Source organism: Sturnira hondurensis, unplaced genomic scaffold (assembly GCF_014824575.4).
Source record: "Sturnira hondurensis isolate 20B ecotype Veracruz unplaced genomic scaffold, ASM1482457v3 Scaffold0021765, whole genome shotgun sequence".
Lineage (NCBI taxonomy): Eukaryota > Metazoa > Chordata > Mammalia > Chiroptera > Phyllostomidae > Sturnira > Sturnira hondurensis.
The window spans coordinates 2,224,721-2,242,399 of NW_028094396.1; the positions used below are offsets into that span (position 1 = coordinate 2,224,721).

Genomic DNA, 17,679 nt, shown 5'->3' on the forward strand with positions numbered 1-17,679 from the left:
TGAGGATCTACTCAGAACCCCAGACCTGGTATAAAGATTAAAAGTGGAAGCATTTGAACTACTGAAGATACAGAAAGAAATGTTAGCTGAACTTTCTTTACCTGACTAAAGCAGTGCCTTCCAAAAGTGTGGCTGCCCTTACTCCCCCTCAGAGGGATTTGCCAGCCAATTTGCCTCCAATAGAACTTTCCAAACTTTTCCCTCTCTCATTCCAACCCCTTGTTGAGTTCGGCAAATACACCTTTATTTCTGGTTATTCAGTGAGCTAGCCACTACTGAGCAACTTCCTGGTGTACCTGTAAATACACTTTGTCTTTTCTCCCGTTAATTATTTGCAGGTCTCCATCCACTGTACCCAAGCTATTTTCTTCTTTCCATAGTGTTCTTCCCTATGTGAGTCACTTATTTATATGTCTACTGCTTGCCATTTCTCCTCACTGGGAAGTTGGCTCCATAAGGCAGAAACCCGTTTTACTAACTGAAGCATTCCAAGTACCTAGAAAAGTGTCTGGCTTACGGCAGCTGCGTCAGGTACATTCATTAAGTTAATGAAACTAGCTTCCTGTGATGATTCTGGGTGAGAGCTGAGTTTGGCTGGAAAAAAGGGGATCCAGGAACTGTCTGAATAGATTATTATGGCCCTGAAGCCAACAGTCATATGCTCAGGCTTGGAAATTTCCCCCAGAAATAGAGGGAAATGGACCAGACAAATTCAGCAAGTCCAGGGAAGCATTCATCCAGGCTTCCCTCCTAGAGTGTTCCTTACTTCCTCACCTGCCACATCCGGAGCTGGGCTGTGGACCATCTATGTGATGAAAATAAAAAGGAAATGGAGAGGGGGAGTCCACGCTGACCTGACGAGAGGGGAGGCACCCGGAACACCTGTTTGTAGATTAAGCCACTGGTTACTGGAATGCGGAAGTTCCTCTTCTGGCCAGGGTGGTAGCTCAGGAGGAAAGGGAGGTGGCAGAAAGGAGCCGCATTCTTGCTGCATTCTTGCTAAATTTCTCATCATCTTCTCTAGGAGGAAGACTCATGCAAGACCCCACACTCCTGGACAGGGTTGAGCAGATTCAGATCATTGCTGAGGTCCTAGGTCCCCTCTCCCACCGGAAGCCACCCAAGTGGAAATTCATCCTCCCACTTTCTAAAGTGAAGGACTGAGATTGAATAGGAGGGCTCAGCTCATTACAGGAGTGCTCTGCAGTTCAACGGTGTAGTCGGAACTGGAGTCCAAGACACTCGACCCTGAGTGCTGGATTGTGTCTCAGTTGGGGCCCCCTCAGTCTCTTTTCATAGCATCTCCCCTCATCACATGCCCTGGAATGATTCTCTCCTTCCAGTAGCAGATCCCTTTATCCAATGCAGGGTCAGCTTTTAGAAGATAGTCACAGACCCAATGCAGACCCTCAGACTGCGTGACCAAGAGGATTTCAGAGCTTTTGTTGACCAAAGCCCAGAGAGGACAAATAAGTTGCCAGATCCCACAGTCCTGGGCCACTATTAAGGAAGAAGCAGGAAACAGAACTTAGACCTTCTGATCCACTTTAAAGTTCCTTCAGCCCCGAGGTTTTGTGATTTCTTGATGCCGATCCAGCCAGCTTTCCTCTGCTCTAGAGCTGCTTTCATCATAAAACTCCCGTCCTGAGATGCCCAGGGTACCTTACTTGACCACTGGTGGGGATAGCAGTCTTCTCTAAGGCATTTGGATATATATTCAGCAGCTTCACTCCCCTCCTTGTGGCCAAATTCCCTAAGCTTCCCTAAGTCATCACCCTCACACTTTCCTTCTCCCTGACCCTGTGACTGACACCAGCACAGCTGGGACTACCCCTTCCCTTCTCCCAGCTAGTGCCTTCCTACCCCACACCTCCAGGCCAGTGCAGGGACATGTTCCCGCCTCTGACTGGGGTGCAGAATCACAGGATATGACACTGGAAGGATGTCAGAATCAGAGTTCTGCCTGCCTCACCCTGGCAAGCTGTCTCCTCCAGACCTCAAGGGGCTGTCCCTTCTCCACTGCATGAGGTTAGGAGCAGACATCCGGGCCCTCATTCATACTGAATGCCTAAGATGCGTGTTTTTGGTGAGCACCAAATATGTAGCAGGCACTGTGTAAGAAAGACTTCATTCTCTCATATAAACCTTACAAAACAGTCCAGTTAAGTAGGAATTATGCCCATTTAACAACCAGGAAGCTGAGGTTCAGAAAGTTTCTCTAATTTGCCCTAGGTTACACTAATAAAGTCTAAGATTAGGAATGAGACCCAAGTCTGTCTAACTAATAGCCCGAGGCAGGGGCCTAAGAAGGTGGGGAGGGGGAAAGGTGTGTGAAGCACCATCTTCCATCACCTCCCCACTGCAGGACTGCAGGGTGTCACTGTGGAAATGATTCCCTATCTTTAAATCAAACCTAAGAGAGGAGAGGTCACTGGGCAAGGGAAAGCAGGAGGGTTATCTTGCTGACAGCCCTTGAAGTGCACCCTGCCAGCTCTCAGCCTGTGCGTCCGTGATCAGCTAGCTGGCTGCAGTCTGGGAACTGCTTGGTCACACCTAGGCAGCTGGCCGGCCCCTCCTCCTTGGGTAGAGGAAGCAGGAACAGGTGGCTGTGAGAAGCAGTGAAAAGGCCTGCTGGGCAGCGGTGGCTGGAGTCCCAGCTAGGATGGACTCTCTCTGGGGCCTGGCTCTGCCCCTTTTTTTCTGCTTCTGGGAGGCTGGGGCTGCTGGGAGCTCTGCAGGTAAGGGGGCAAGAGAGTCCTGTGGGCTTCTTTCCCTGGCAGGGCTCTGGGTGTGCCTTTCTATCCTGGCAGCTCTTTGTGGGTGAGGGTAGCTATCCTGAGCTAATTAAGTAACCATTAATCTATATGTGAAGCACTACTTGTGTTATCCAACAGAAAGAGTTCATCTACCTGGCACTAGCAGAGCTGAACACTAAACACTCAGAATTACAGTAGAGAAAGATTGGCTATTTTATTATGAATGGTGCCATCAGGAGAATGGGAAGCTAATGATCGAAAGTCTGAACTATATAACATCATGTAGGTCACAGATTATATACGGCAAAACCACGAGGTACTGTGGGTTAGGAACTTGAGGGTTGTGCTGGGAGCTGATTGGTTGGAGGTGAAGTAAGGGTCAAAATCACTTCTCTAGGTCTCGAGAACACCTCTGATATCTATTTTGGGTTCATGGGAAAGTAGCCAGGGGGGTCCATCCACCTTAGGGCTCAGGAACTGAAACATAACTTAGGTCAAGATGTTATCTTTAGTCTGCCAGAGGTCCAGACTTTGTGGTCATCAGTCAGGTTCAGGCTACTGTTGCTGATTGTGTTGGAAAGGCTAGGCCTTTGAGGGGTGTGTTGTGTACACACACACACACATAGAGAAAGAGAGAGAGATGATTTCTAGTGCTAGGATTTAAAGGAAAATAATCAAAGTCATAAGGACCTTCAGTTTCACTAGTACTGATAAAAGAATATACCAATGGCAGTGTGTCCCCTTAAGCATGTATGGTGCTTCAGTCCATACAAAGGAGCAATGTCACTGCGAGGTCACTGAGTGCTTGCCTTTCTGCCCATGGGAATACGAGCAGGTTGGGGCCAGGGAGGTGCCAGCTCATGGCAAACATGACTAAAGCTAAAAAGCATGGTTTGACAAGATTCTAACTCCTTCAAGTTTATCCTTTCAAATACAGTTTTTGTGTGAAATATCTGACTGTCACAGACTGTTTGGAGGGGGTGGATTTGAGAAGCAGGACTTTCATGAGAGAACTAACATTGATCTATAATAGGAACTGTGCCAAGCTTGTCATATGCATTATCTTTTCTTAAGGGGCTGTGTTTTTAGAGTAGTTTTAGGTTTACAGCCAAACTGAGCACAAAATACAGAGATTCCCACACACCCCACCCTCCCCATCCTGTGCCAGAATGGTGCCTGGGTTACAATCAATAAACTTCCATCGGCAAATAAGCATCATGCTGTGTTGCAGGCAGGCGAGGTCTGGCAGGTCCACTCTAGATTCGGGGGGATGGAAGACAATGCTCAGAGCCATGGGGATGCCTGACGTGCCTTCATTCATGGGTGGGCAAGCCACACGCACTGCAAGCTGCGTGTCTCTCTAGTAAGAAGCCTCTGCCTGCTTAAGTACTAGAGACCAACAAAGCCAGCAAAAAAGCAACAGATGCTATAACATAGCATGTTATATCTCATAGCATGATTCGGCTCATTTGAGCCAACTTCATGTTATGGGAAGCATTTATCAAACTCAGTCTCAAGGCTATGAGAACACTACTTAACCGGTCCATTCAAGGTTATGGGAAAACTGCCTCCCTTAGTTACCCAGACACCTCAGTGAAGAAGCCAGACTGCCTCCATTTACCCTATACATGCCTTACCTTTTTTCCAGCTTAAGCGATAAAAATTTATTGAGGATTACTGGGATGGTTATCACTTCCCAGCCTCGAGGGAGGAGCCAACACTGGAGGAAATCACTGAGAAATCACAATGTCCCAACAACACTGGTGAACACGGGGAGGAGGAGCTGGGTCAGTCTCCATTCATCTGAGAAGGGCTGGAAGGACAGATGCAGAGGGGACCACACGTGGTGCTGGGGGAGGGGAGGGGTGTGCTGCACCCCAGGCTGGCTCCTCAAAGACCAGGGAAGACACAGATCCGCTTCTTCTCTGGGGGTGGAGTTCTTGGTCATCAGGTCCATTTCTGACCTTGATGAGGCTCTCACTTCCCCAGGGTTTTTTGAAATTATTTATTTATTTATCTTTAAATATTTTACTTTATTTTATTTAGAGAAAGTATAAGGGAGAGAGAGAAAGAGGGAGAGAAATGTTGATGTCAGAAACACCTATTAGTTGCCTATCGTACATGCCCTGACCAGGGACCGAACCAGAGAATCGAACCAACAACCTTTCACCAACAAACTGAACCACACCAGTCAGGGCTAAGACTTCATTTTCTTAAGAGAAATTTTAGGTTAGCAAAATTGAGAAGGAGGTACAGAGATATCCCATATTACTCTAGTACACTATCTTCTTAATCTTCACAATAACCCAGTGAGAGAGATACGATTCTTACCCCCTCCCTCCCATTAAAAGTGAGGAGACGGAAGTTTACTGGGACTAAGTAATACCTGCAGAGCCAGGTTTGGGTGCCACACATGCCTAACCAGTAGACACACCAACTACCTCTTGCATGCACTCTGATCTACAAGGCTTGTGCTTCACATTTTACATTTAATTTAATTTAATCATCACAACTTTATGAAAATGCAATCTGGGAGCTGGGAGACTTGGCCAGCGTCACATAGGGGGTAAGCTTCAGGGCAAGCAGCAAAGAGAGAACTCAGACTCGGGGCCCAAAGTCCACATGCTTCACTGTCCACAAGTTTGATTTAACTCATGAAGCAGGAAAGGTGGAACATTCTAGAGCTATAGAGGCCAGGGTGGTATTTGAGAACACCCCTATTTTGAAGTCTTCTGTCCGAGAAGACCCTTTGTGTGTAAGAGATGTGGGTAGGGGACTGTGAAATCCCTGGAAATGAAGAGGTTATGGGTTTGGGAAGNGGGAAAGCAGCAAAGAGAGAACTCAGACTCAGGGCCCAAAGTCCACATGCTTCACCGTCCACAAGTTTGATTTAACTCATGAAGCAGGAAAGGTGGAACATTCTAGAGCTATAGAGGCCAGGGTGGTATTTGAGAACACCCCTATTTTGAAGTCTTCTGTCCGAGAAGACCCTTTGTGTGTAAGAGATGTGGGTAGGGGACTGTGAAATCCCTGGAAATGAAGAGGTTATGGGTTTGGGAAGCAGGATGACACCACGTGGCTCCTGGAACAGGACAAAAGGGTGTCAGGGGAGGTCAGTGGTCAGACCCCAAGAACCCAAACGACTGTCTGGGTGTCAGGCTGTGTGGGCTGACCCAGAAAGTCTCTGCTTCCTTCCACTGTGGGGGGACTGAGGAGGCTCAGAGAAGTATCTTGGGCTTTGAAAGTACATTCTTGTAAAAGCATAATCTGTGTGTGTAGTTAGACTGCACAGAACACAGCACGAGAGCAAATGTTGTGACCTACCTAATAGGCATGTGGGTAAAGCCAGAAATTCTCACCATGTTAAAATAAGTTGTGTGCTCTCAAGTGTGTCCTCCTTGAGAGGACACGGTGGGGATCAGATGCTTAATAACCCTTGGCAGTTTTTGGAATATCACACTTTTCCCATTTCCCTTCCCCTCTTTTTCCTCATCAGCACAGCAGCACAGGGACTGGGGCCGTCTTTCACAGGCTTGGGGAGGCCTAGTGGCTGCCCTCACTAGTAGGAGGCTGGGGCAGGAGTTCAATCATTAAATCATCAGACTCCAAACCTAGTAAGCAACAGACCTGGGACCGGAACCCAGTGCTCTTTCACCATTCAGTGGGAGACACAGGAGGGCGAGCTGAGGACCTGGGGCCCTGTCCTGACACCTTTGGTGGATGTGACCCCATGGTTCCGGACCTCCTTTAGGTCCTTGGGTACTTTGGGGACAGTAGATCTCAGTAAAGACCATCTCAAATCATCATAATTCTAAAAAAGGGGGCTTATATTTTGATGGTCTTCCTTCCAAGAATAGGATTATTAGTAAAACACAGGGTGTCCCCTTAAATTTGAATTTCAGATAATGAAGTTTTTTTTAGTATGTCTCAAATATTGCACAGGTAACAAATACACATACTAAAAAAATTATTTGCCATTAAAATCATTCTTTGTTTATCTGAAATTTAAAGTCAAATTTAACTGAGCATCCTGTATTTTCATTTGCTAACTCTGGCAACTCTCCCCAAGAGGCTCCTCGGTCCACTCACAGAGCGAGCCCCTCCCCTTTGGCCGACAGGAGAGGCACCCGCCGTCAACCTGTGAAAGAGCTTGTTGTGGCCTCTCTCAGGGCAACGAGCACCCACGGGTCCTCTACTCACACAGTCTCAGAGAACTTGTCAGCAGTGAACAGAGACACTGTACCCTGTGGGGAAATGCTAGGAGAATCCCTCTCAAAGGTGAACTTTTACCTCACCTGACTCCCTGTTACCAGTGAAAACTGCGGGGTACATAATTTCTAGAGTTCTAGGGTTCTGTATCTGCCACCTCAGGCACATGTTTAGGAGAGGTTTGAGCAGAGACAGGAAACTCGCCCCTTTCCCCTTGCTAGATCCCCCAGGACTCTGCCTGCTCCCCTCCCCTTTGCGGCAACCACCACCTGTACTGTCTCTGGAGGTTCCTCTCTCCTTGTCCCCCAGCTCCCTCTAAACACAAAACCGCAGATGTTTCCTGCCGTGACCTGTGTGGGGAGGAGGTCGGGGGGGGGTGGGTGATGGGAGATTAAGAAAGACACAGACAGTTAAAGGAAAAGTGGGGACCAGGTGGGACACTGTCCTCTGATGAAGAGACAATGACCCTGAACATGGTCTCTGTATTTATTTTATAAGAGTTAGTTGAATAAAGCTCAAGGGCGTTTCATGGGCTCAGGGAAAAACTGCAGGCATAATTCCTCCATTGCCAGGCTATCTAAATGATAAATATTTCTTCTGCAAAAGTTACAGTCACCTTCAGCTGAAGTTTGTGGTTAATGATTACACTATCTCCTTCTTAACTGCTGTGGGTTCCGGCTATATGATGTGAGCCTTCACTGTCAGCCTTCACAGTTTCTTATGGTTGGAGTGTTTTTATTTCCATGGGGAAACGTTTACTGCATGAGAAGAATACTGATGGAAAGTGATAAACATTCTTTTAGAAAGTTCTGAGAATGGAGGTCCCTGCTCTGTAGTTCTTGGCTCATGTGGATTCCTGCCTCCTTTGCTCCCCCTTGAGGCTGGATCCTGGCCCCACACAGTCCCTCTGAAGCCTTCAGACCAATAATCAACTAGATTCTGAGGTTTGCTTGCCTCAAGTGGGCCATCGGAGGACATCCGTTAGGGCTACCCCAGTTCTGTGGCTGTCCCATGGAACTGGTCTTCCCAATACTACCTCCTTCTTCCTTGTAAATATAGATGACCCATGGAGTGAAGGCAACTTTCCTTCCCACTCTCTTCCCAGCAGTGCCCAGGGCATAAACATAAGAACTTCTGTGAGGTCAGTCCACTGGAACTCATGGCTCACAAAGTTATCTTACCCAACACAGGCTCCAACACCCGTGACCCAGGCCCTCTAGTGACAATGAACCACACAGAACTACCTGCTGTGACTCTGGAGGTCAACACAAGCTCAGAGGGAGCTTCCCAGACTGCTGGCCTTGCTGAGCCCTCTCTGCCAAGCCACATCCCTTTAGAAACTCAAACCCTGGACACCCAGACCTTTGACAGGATCTTAATACCAGCCAGCAGCATCTCAGAATCAGAGACCAGGGAAACCAGAACCATATTTCCTGCAACAGAGACCAGGGCCCTCACAAAAAGAACACCTTCCAAGTTCACATCAGCCACAAGTGGCAGCTCCTCAGGAGCTGGTGCAACCACCATGGAGACTGTTACAGGTAGCAATCTCTTGGTCTTAGATATCCTTTGCACTGATGACAGCTCTGAAGAGGCAAAGAGGATCACAACCGATGGCTTGCCATTGGCTCACATGTCCGCAGGAGCCAGAAGCTCTCTGGCCTTGGAGAGCAACTCAGTTCCAGCCACCACCAGCTCACAAACCCTGGCAACTGACGTCACTGCTCCACCTAAAGCCTTGGTTACCTACACCACCACTGACATCGTGGTTCCCAATTGCAACATTATAGAACTAGAAATAACTGCCATCACTGCTGGGACCTCAGACATAGACCATAGCCCCACAGGAGGAAGGGGGACCCTGTCCACCCTTGAGACGTCAGCTTTGCCTGACTTCACTGAAGCAAAATCACACCTCACCAGGATCATGACCTCTTCTGAGACCATGTCAACAGCCAGCACTACTGAATCAGTCACTCCTGATACCATAGTTCAGACCTCACACACTGCCAATAGCACCACAGAAGGAGAATCAACAGCAGCCCAGGCCACCGCCTCCAGTGGAACTTTGATGACAGTTAGCACGGACCCCTTGGAAGAAACCTTACCCCTCTCTGTTGAGACAGCAAGCCATACTAAGATCTCAGGAGAAGTTACGATCTCCACAGAGGCTGGGTCAACAGTGGGCAAAGTGACTTCCTCTGCTGGGTCCTCCGGTACGGTCTACAGCCTGTCAGAAGTAGCTCCCATCCAGAAATCCACCCTCCCAGAGACTTCTACCACACATAGCACAACCCGTGGGCCTGTTCTCACCAGCAGGAGCCCTCTCCCTTCTGTCCTTCTGACTACAACCAACAGCAGCAGAGAAACTGACATCACCTCAGCCAAGACTGCAGCCTCAGCAAAGACTTTAAAGACAGTCAGCACAGCTGGAGGGAAGCCCCCAACACCTACCACTTCTCAGATAAGGCGGACCACAGAAGATACTACAGGTAACAGGCTACTCGGGTGCGATCTTGGGGATTTGGGGTTTAGAGTCTCCAGGATGCCTACATGCTTAAGGTGTAGGGAGGAAGGATCTGGAGGGCCAATTCTGAGCCTTGTCTCTGATGTCTCTCCTCTTCATGACCTTCTAGTGGTTCTTACTAAAATCAGTAACAAGTGGAGTTAGGATGGTGTACGGAAAGAGTGTGAGGATGAATGTCTGGAGAAATTGTTTGAGATCTTGGCTTTGCCCTTAACCTGAGTGACCTAGGAAAGGTTCTTCTCTCTCTCTGAGCCTCAGTTTCTCCACCAGTAGCTGGAGGGGGTTGGTATGGATGAACAATGAGGTCCTCTAGCTCTGCCCTTCTATGAAGATAACTGTTGAGTAACTAGTGTGCACCAGGAGAGGCCCCAAAGTTTATTTAGAAGACATAGCCCTCATGCTCTAGAAGCCTCGGGTTCAGCCAGAGCCACACAGAGGAGCACTGTGTGGGCAGCTGGCCCAAGCTGCTGCCCTCTGAGCAGCTTGGATCCCATGAAGTGGGGCTCACTGGATGCAGTTGCTGGGGTTGGCACCATAAATTGTGACAAAATAAATACATCAGTTGAAGGTTTTGGAGTTCAAAGCTACTCTCTAAGACAGCAGATAATTCTTAGAGAAGAAGTCCCATGTCCAAGGCTGCTTGGTTAACTCAGGTCCTGGTCAGCCTGTGGCCTCCATCTCCACTTGCCATCACTCTGTCCTCATGCTTCATCCCTGTAATATCCTCCACTTACCATGCCTTTCTGGGAAAGTAAAATAAAAATATTAATTACAATCACCTTGCTGGATTTTTTTATTCCAGGCAGAGGTGATATAAAAATACTTCACAACCAATGAATGTTTTCTCTGATGCCAGACATGTACTACAATCTTTGCATGTTATCTCCTCTAAGTAAATACTCAAATGCACCATATGATGAGGAGCTATGAGAAGAAGGGGAAAGGATTAAGAAGTACACATTGATGGTTACAAAATAATTGCAGAGATGTAAAATCCAGCATAGGGAGTATAGTACATAATGTACTGTGTATGGTGCCAGGTGGGTGCTTGAAATGCTGGAGAATCACTTTGTGAATTATAAGATTGTCTAACTGTCCACCTGAAACTAATATAAAATTATATTAAGTGTCAAATGAAATTTAAAAATAAAATTGAAAATGATAATTAACAAACCCATCACTTGAGGTGGGTATTATTATCCCATATGACAGGTGATGAAAAGAGATTTAACCAAAGAGACCATAGGGTTCCAAATGAAAGTCTCCTTGATGCCCAAACTCATAATCTCCTATTGTATTTTTATTTTTAAAAGCTCAATTTATCAACCTATTTTTATTTTAAAATGCTTTTTAAAAATTTTGCCTTTTCTTTCTTCTTTTTCCTTTTTAAATTTAATCTTTATTGTATTATTTTTCCCATTACTATTTAGTCCTCTTATAGTCCCCTCCCCCAAGCAATCACCACACTGTTGTCTATGTCCATGAGTCCTTTTTCCTTTTTGTTCAGTCCCTCCAACACCTGACCTTCCTTCCACCCTATCATCCTGCTCTCTATGAATCTGTCTCTATTTTGCTTGTTAGTTCAGTTTGTTCATTAAATGCCACATATGAGTAAAATCATACGGTATTTGTCTTTCTCTGACTGGCTTATTTCCCTTAGCATAATGCTCTCCAAGTCCATCCTTACCATTGCAAAGGATAAAATTTTCTTCCTTTTTATGGCCAAGTAGAATTCTGTTTGTAGATGTCCCATAGTGTTTTTATTCATTCATCGAGCAATGGACACTTGGGCTGCTTCCATATCTTAGCATTGTAAATAACACTGCAATAAATGTACAGGTGCTTATGTTTTTTTGAATTAGTGTTTTGGGTTCCTTCGAGTATATTCCCACAAGTGAGATCTCTGGGTCAAAAGCCAGATCCATTTTAAATTTTTTGAGGTATCTCCATACTGCTTTCTACAGTGGCTGCTCCAGTCTGCATTCCCACCAACAGTGCAAAAGAGTTCCTCTTTCTCCACATTCTCACCAGCACTAGTTGTTTTTTGATTTATTAATTATGGCCATTCTGACAGGTGTTGGATTGTATCTCACTGTGGTTTTAATTTGTATCTCTCTGATGATTGGTGACATTGAGCATCTTTTCATATGTCTATTGGCCATCTATCTGTATGTCCTCTTTGGGAAAGTGTCTATTCAGGTCCTTTGCCCATTTTTTAATTGGATTGTTTGGTTTTTTTTGGCGTTGAGTTTTGTAAGAACTTTATACATTTTGGATATTAACTCCTTATCAGATGTATCAATGAATACATTCTCCATTCTGTGAGTTGTCTTTTTATCTTGTTGATGTTTTCATTTGTTGTGCAAAACCTTTTTAGTTCTATGTAGTCCCATTTGTTTAGTTTTCTTTTGTTTCCTTTGCCTGGGGAGATGTATCTGATAGAAAATTTCTATGAGCAATATCCAAAATTTTACTGCCTATGCTTTCTTCTAGGGTTTCTATGGTTTCAGGTCTACCATTTGGTTTTTGGTTCATTTTTTAATTTATTCTCCTGTGTGGTATAAGAAGGTGGTCAAGTTTCATTTTTCTGTACCTATCTGTCTAATTTTCCCAACACCATTTATTGAATAAACAATCTTTAGCCCATTATATGTGTTTACTTCCTCTGTTGAATATTAATTGACTATAAAGATGTGAGTTTATTTCTGGGCTATTCTGTTCCAATGATCTATGTGTCTATTTTTATGCCAGTACCACGCTGTTTTGATTACTAGTACAGTTTAATGTTCGGTAGTGTGATTCCTCCAACTGTGTTCTTCTTTCTTAGGATTACTGTTGCTTTGCCTTTCATGGTTCCATATACATTTTAAAAAGATTTTATTTATTTATATTTAGAAGGGAAGGGAGGAAAAAGAGAGGAAGAGAAACATCAATATGTGGTTGCCTCTTGGAATCCAGGCATATGCCCGGACTGGGAATTGAATCAGTGACCTCTTGCTTTGCAGGCCCACACTCAATCCACTGAGCCACACCAGCCAGGGCTAAATTTTTAAATATTTGTTCTAGTTTTGTGAAATATGTCATTGGAATCTTGATAGGAATTGTGTTGAAGCTATAAATTGCTTTGGGTAGTATGGGTATCTTAATGATATTAATTCTTCCTATCCATGAACATGGTGTATGCTTCCATTTATTTGTATCTTCAATTTCTTTCTTCAGTGTCTTATAATTTTCCATGTACAGGTAAATTTTCTTTTACCTCATTGGTTAGGTTTATTCCTAGTTATTTTATTCTTTTTGAAGCAATTGCAAATGGGATTGTTTTCTAAATTTCCCTTTCGGTTAGTTCATTATTGGCATATATAAATACAGTTGATTTCTGGATATCAATTTTGTATCCTGCTACTTTGCTGAATTCATTTATAAGTTCCAGTTGTGTCTTTATAGCATCTTTGGGCTTCTCTATGTATAGTATCATGTCATCTGCAAATAAAGACAGTTTTACTTCTTTCCTTACAATTTGGATGCCTTTTTTTTCTTCTTGTCTGAATGCTGTGGCCAGGACTTCCAGTATTATGTTGAATAAGAGAGGTGAAAGCTGACATCCCTTTCATGTTCCCAATCTCAAGGTAAATGCTTGTAGTTTTTGCCCATTGAGTATGACGCTGGCAGTAGTTTTGTCATATATGGCTTTTATTATATTAAGTATGTTCCCTCTATTCCCACTTTGCTAAGAGTTTTTATCATACATGTGTGCTGGATTTTATCAATTTTTTTCTGCATGTATTGATATGAGCATGCGGGTTTTATCCTTCATTTTGTTTGTGTGGTAAATCACATTTATTGATTTGCGAATGTTGTACTACCTTTGCCATATTTTTATTTTCCTGCTGTTCTCAACTTGCAGATAGAGATGAAGGCTTCCTCCTCCTGCGACTGAGTGTGGCCTCCCCAGAAGACCTCACTGACCCCAGAGTGGCAAAAAGACTGATGCACCAGGTGAGTAGACACTTACTGAGAGAGTAGGAGAGTCAGGAGAGTAGAGGAGAGTGAGAGATTCTTGGGAACTCTTGGGAAGATCTGCCAGACACAGAAGAGCAACTGTTACACTTGGGAGGAGTNTGTTGTGCAAAACCTTTTTAGTTCTATGTAGTCCCATTTGTTTAGTTTTCTTTTGTTTCCTTTGCCTGGGGAGCTGTGTCTGATAGAAAATTTCTATGAGCAATATCCAAAATTTTACTGCCTATGCTTTCTTCTAGGGTTTCTATGGTTTCAGGGCTGCCATTTGGTCTTTGGTTCATTTTAAATTTATTCTCCTGTGTGGTATAAGAAGGTGGTCAAGTTTCATTTTTCTGTACCTATCTGCCTAATTTTCCCAACACCATTTATTGAATAAACAGTCTTTAGCCCATTATATGTGTTTACTTCCTCTGTTTAATATTAATTGACTATAAAGATGTGGGTTTATTTCTGGGCTATTCTGTTCCAATGATCTATGTGTCTATTTTTATGCCAGTACCATACTGTTTTGATTACTAGTACAGTTTAATGTTCGGTAGTGTGATTCCTCCAACTGTGTTCTTCTTTCTTAGGATTACTGTTGCTATGCCTTTCATGGTTCCATATACATTTTTTAAAGATTTTATTTATTTATATTTAGAAGGGAAGGGAGGAAAAAGAGAGGAAGAGAAACATCAATGTGTGGTTGCCTTTTGGAATCCAGGCATATGCCCGGACTGGGAATTGAATCAGTGACCTCTTGCTTTGCAGGCCCACACTCAATCCACTGAGCCACACCAGTCAGGGCTAAATTTTTAAATATTTGTTCTAGTTTTGTGAAATATGTCATTGGAATCTTGATAGGAATTGTGTTGAAGCTATAAATTGCTTTGGGTAGTATGGCCATCTTAATGATATTAATTCTTCCTATCCATGAACATGGTGTATGCTTCCATTTATTTGTATCTTCAGTTTCTTTCTTCAGTGTCTTATAATTTTCCATGTACAGGTAAATTTTCTTTTACCTCATTGGTTAGGTTTATTCCTAGTTATTTTATTCTTTTTGAAGCAATTACAAATGGGATTGTTTTCTAAATTTCCCTTTCGGTTAGTTCATTATTGGCATATATAAATACAACTGATTTCTGGATATCAATTTTGTATCCTGCTACTTTGCTGAATTCATTTATAAGTTCCAGTCATGTCTTTATAGCATCTTTGGACTTCTCTATGTATAGTATCATGTCATCTGCAAATAAAGACAGTTTTACTTCTTTCCTTACAATTTGGATGCCTTTTTTTCTTCTTGTCTGATTGCTGTGGCCAGGATTTCCAGTACTATGTTGAATAAGAGAGGTGAAAGCTGACACCCCTTTCATGTTCCCAGTCGCAAGGTAAATGCTTGTAGTTTTTGCCCATTGAGTATGATGCTGGCAGTAGTTTTGTCATATATGGCTTTTATTATATTAAGTATGTTCCCTCTATTCCCACTTTGCTGAGAGTTTTTATCATACATGTGTGCTGGATTTTATCAATTTTTTCTGCATGTATTGATATGAGCATGTGGGTTTTATCCTTCATTTTGTTTATGTGGTAAATCACAGTTATTGATTTGCGAATGTTGTACTACCTTTGCCATATTTTTATTTTCCTGCTGTTCTCAACTTGCAGATAGAGATGAAGGCTTCCTCCTCCTGCGACTGAGTGTGGCCTCCCCAGAAGACCTCACTGACCCCAGAGTGGCAAAAAGACTGATGCACCAGGTGAGTAGACACTTACTGAGAGAGTAGGAGAGTCAGGAGAGTAGAGGAGAGTGAGAGATTCTTGGGAACTCTTGGGAAGATCTGCCAGACACAGAAGAGCAACTGTTACACTTGGGAGGAGTCTAGTTTCTTATGAAGTATTAAAAACTAAGTCTAAAAATCTCTGCCTGGCTTTACTTCTGTCTGTTTTTCCTGAGTTCTGAATTCTCCTTCTTTGCCATGTAAAAAACATTCTTTTCCTCACCCCCAATTTCTTCAGGCTTTTAGAAAGTCTGGCCTTCTGGGAGGTCAATCATATTAATGGACAGGTAGGCAGAACTTTTGGTTGCAAGAGGCAGAAAACCAGCCCACCATGGTTTTTACAGAAAAGGCAAGGTATTGGCTGTTTCAGCTTCACTTATGCTGGATCTGGCAGTTCAGACATGATCGTCAGGGATTTTCTCTTTCTCTCTCTGTCTAAGCTCTGCTCTCTTCACTTTTCAGGGCCTCTCTCCGTATGTAAGAAAAGGTGGCTGTGACAACCCTAGATTCTCAAGGCACTTTCTCTCCCGAGATCTGCATGTCATACTCATGGAGGACTGATCTCATTGATCTACAAGGGCCACCATGACTGATAGCCCAACTTGAACGACATGGAATGGACAGGATAGGCCCCAAAGGAATTAGAGATGCTAGGCAGAAAAAAACCCCATTGATGTATACTGTGGATTGGGACCAAGATTGGAATATATTTGTATAACAAATTGGGAAGATTTTCCTGAAGCCAGATCACTGAATAAAACTTCTAGTGGCAAAATTCTGAGGTTAGGTTCCTTGGAAATGGTTGAATTTTTGAAGGTTAAAATGGGTCAGCTCAGCCCTGGCTGGTGTAGCTCAGTGGATTGAGCACGGGCCTGCAAACCACACAATTGCGGTTCGATTCCCAGTCAGGGCACATGCCTGGGTTGCAGGCCGGTTCCCAGCGGGCAACTCATGAGAGGCAACCATACATTGATATTTCTCTCCTTCTCTCCTTCCCTTCCTCTCTAAAGATAAATAAATAAAATCTTTAAAGAAAAATGTTTTTAAAAATGGGTCAGCTCAGCCTATCTTGTGCCTACATCTTGCTACCAGGGGATAGGAATATTTGGACTCTTGAAGTTCCTTTAGGGAGAAGGAGACCCATCAGACTCCCATAATAAGTAGTTCCCTGAATATGGCATGGAGAGTTTGAAGCAGGACAGCCAAATAAGTGACAAATGCCCACTGCACATGATAATCAAAGTAGCAAGTGTGAATCCCAGTTGGAGAGAAAAGCCAGGGTTGTGCCATATCTGAGCCCTCCCACCCAAACTGGAAACTATTTCAGGGGTCAGAAAGAAAGTAGGGAGATAGGAGCAGGCCAAGAGTGGAGGGGCAGGAACCAGCCCATTGTGGGGTTAGGCATCAGTTCTTGGGAGCTGGCCATTGGTGTAGGGCCCAGGAGTCAGACAAACAAGGAAATTTTGAGCCACATAGATCTGAGTGTAAACCCTAACTGTGTGATATTGGGTAAGTTACTCCACATTACTCTCCTGTCTTATGAAATAAGGCTAATAGTACCTGTATTAAAAGTTCACTGGGAGGTTTGAATGACATAATGTACCTAAAGCCCCTAGCCCATGCCCAGTCTGTGGGAGGCTCAAGAAATGTTGCTGACCTCCTCATTTGTTCTCTCCCACTGTCCCTTCCTATACTGGGTCTGTGGGGAACTCATAGGCCAGATGGGCTGGAATTACTCACCTGCTCTTTTTGCCCTCCAGCTCTACCATGAACTGCAAAACCAAATGCCTCCCACCCAAGTCTCCCTGCTGCGTGTCAGGAGGGACTGAAGAACATCAGCTGCAGCCAGGCGTGGCTGTGTGCAAGAGGGGGGCTGTGCTGCTTATGGCCTGAGACCCACAGCAGAATGAAGTCCTTACTACAGCAAGATGTACCTGGAAGGTTCCCATGAAGGTCAGCTGGCCTAACCTTTAATCCTAGACATGGCAGTCGGACCCTGGCTCACAGATGCCTGAGTTGTGTGGGGAGTGGGGCTTCCTCCGTTCCATATGTCCTTGGACTTACCTTGCATATAGATTGTCTTTCAGTAAAGAGTAACCTTAGATCACCCATTTGTTATTGACTATGTGCTTCCATCTCACAATAAAATTACACTCAATGTGACCGAAATGTTACATATTTGACCTGTGTGTTTTTGACATTTTTATGATACATCCTCACTACCACCTTCCTCCTTCATGCTCCTCTCATTCTTGGTTTGGATCTGGACCACAGCACTTACTGAGGCTGGCTCTGGAGCCTGTTGAACTGTGAGCTCCTTCAGAGCAGGGACCATATTTGTTTATCTCAGCATCCCCTGAACCTAGCAGAGTACCTGGCCTGTAGTAAGATCACAGAGAATGGT

At 44.3% G+C, this 17,679-nt stretch overlaps 1 protein-coding gene across 3 annotated transcripts in view; it reads left to right on the top strand.

Moving 5' to 3' along the window:
* The window catches only part of MUC20 (mucin 20, cell surface associated), a 33,030-nt gene extending 15,581 nt beyond the window's left edge, over positions 1-17,449 (top strand). The window contains exons 1-4 of one of the 3 annotated variants that reach the window (XM_037033678.1): positions 2,564-2,738; positions 8,156-9,457; positions 13,400-13,491; positions 17,036-17,449. In XM_037033678.1, coding sequence (XP_036889573.1) covers positions 2,663-2,738; positions 8,156-9,457; positions 13,400-13,491; positions 17,036-17,104 — 1,539 coding nt within the window. In that variant the 5' untranslated portion in view covers positions 2,564-2,662 and the 3' untranslated portion in view covers positions 17,105-17,449. Of the gene's footprint in view, positions 1-2,563; positions 2,739-8,155; positions 9,458-13,399; positions 13,492-15,149; positions 15,255-17,035 lie in introns of those variants that run through there. The other 2 variants (XM_037033679.1, XR_005064685.1) reach the window with 2 other exon arrangements.
* The last annotated feature ends 230 nt before the right edge of the window (positions 17,450-17,679 follow it).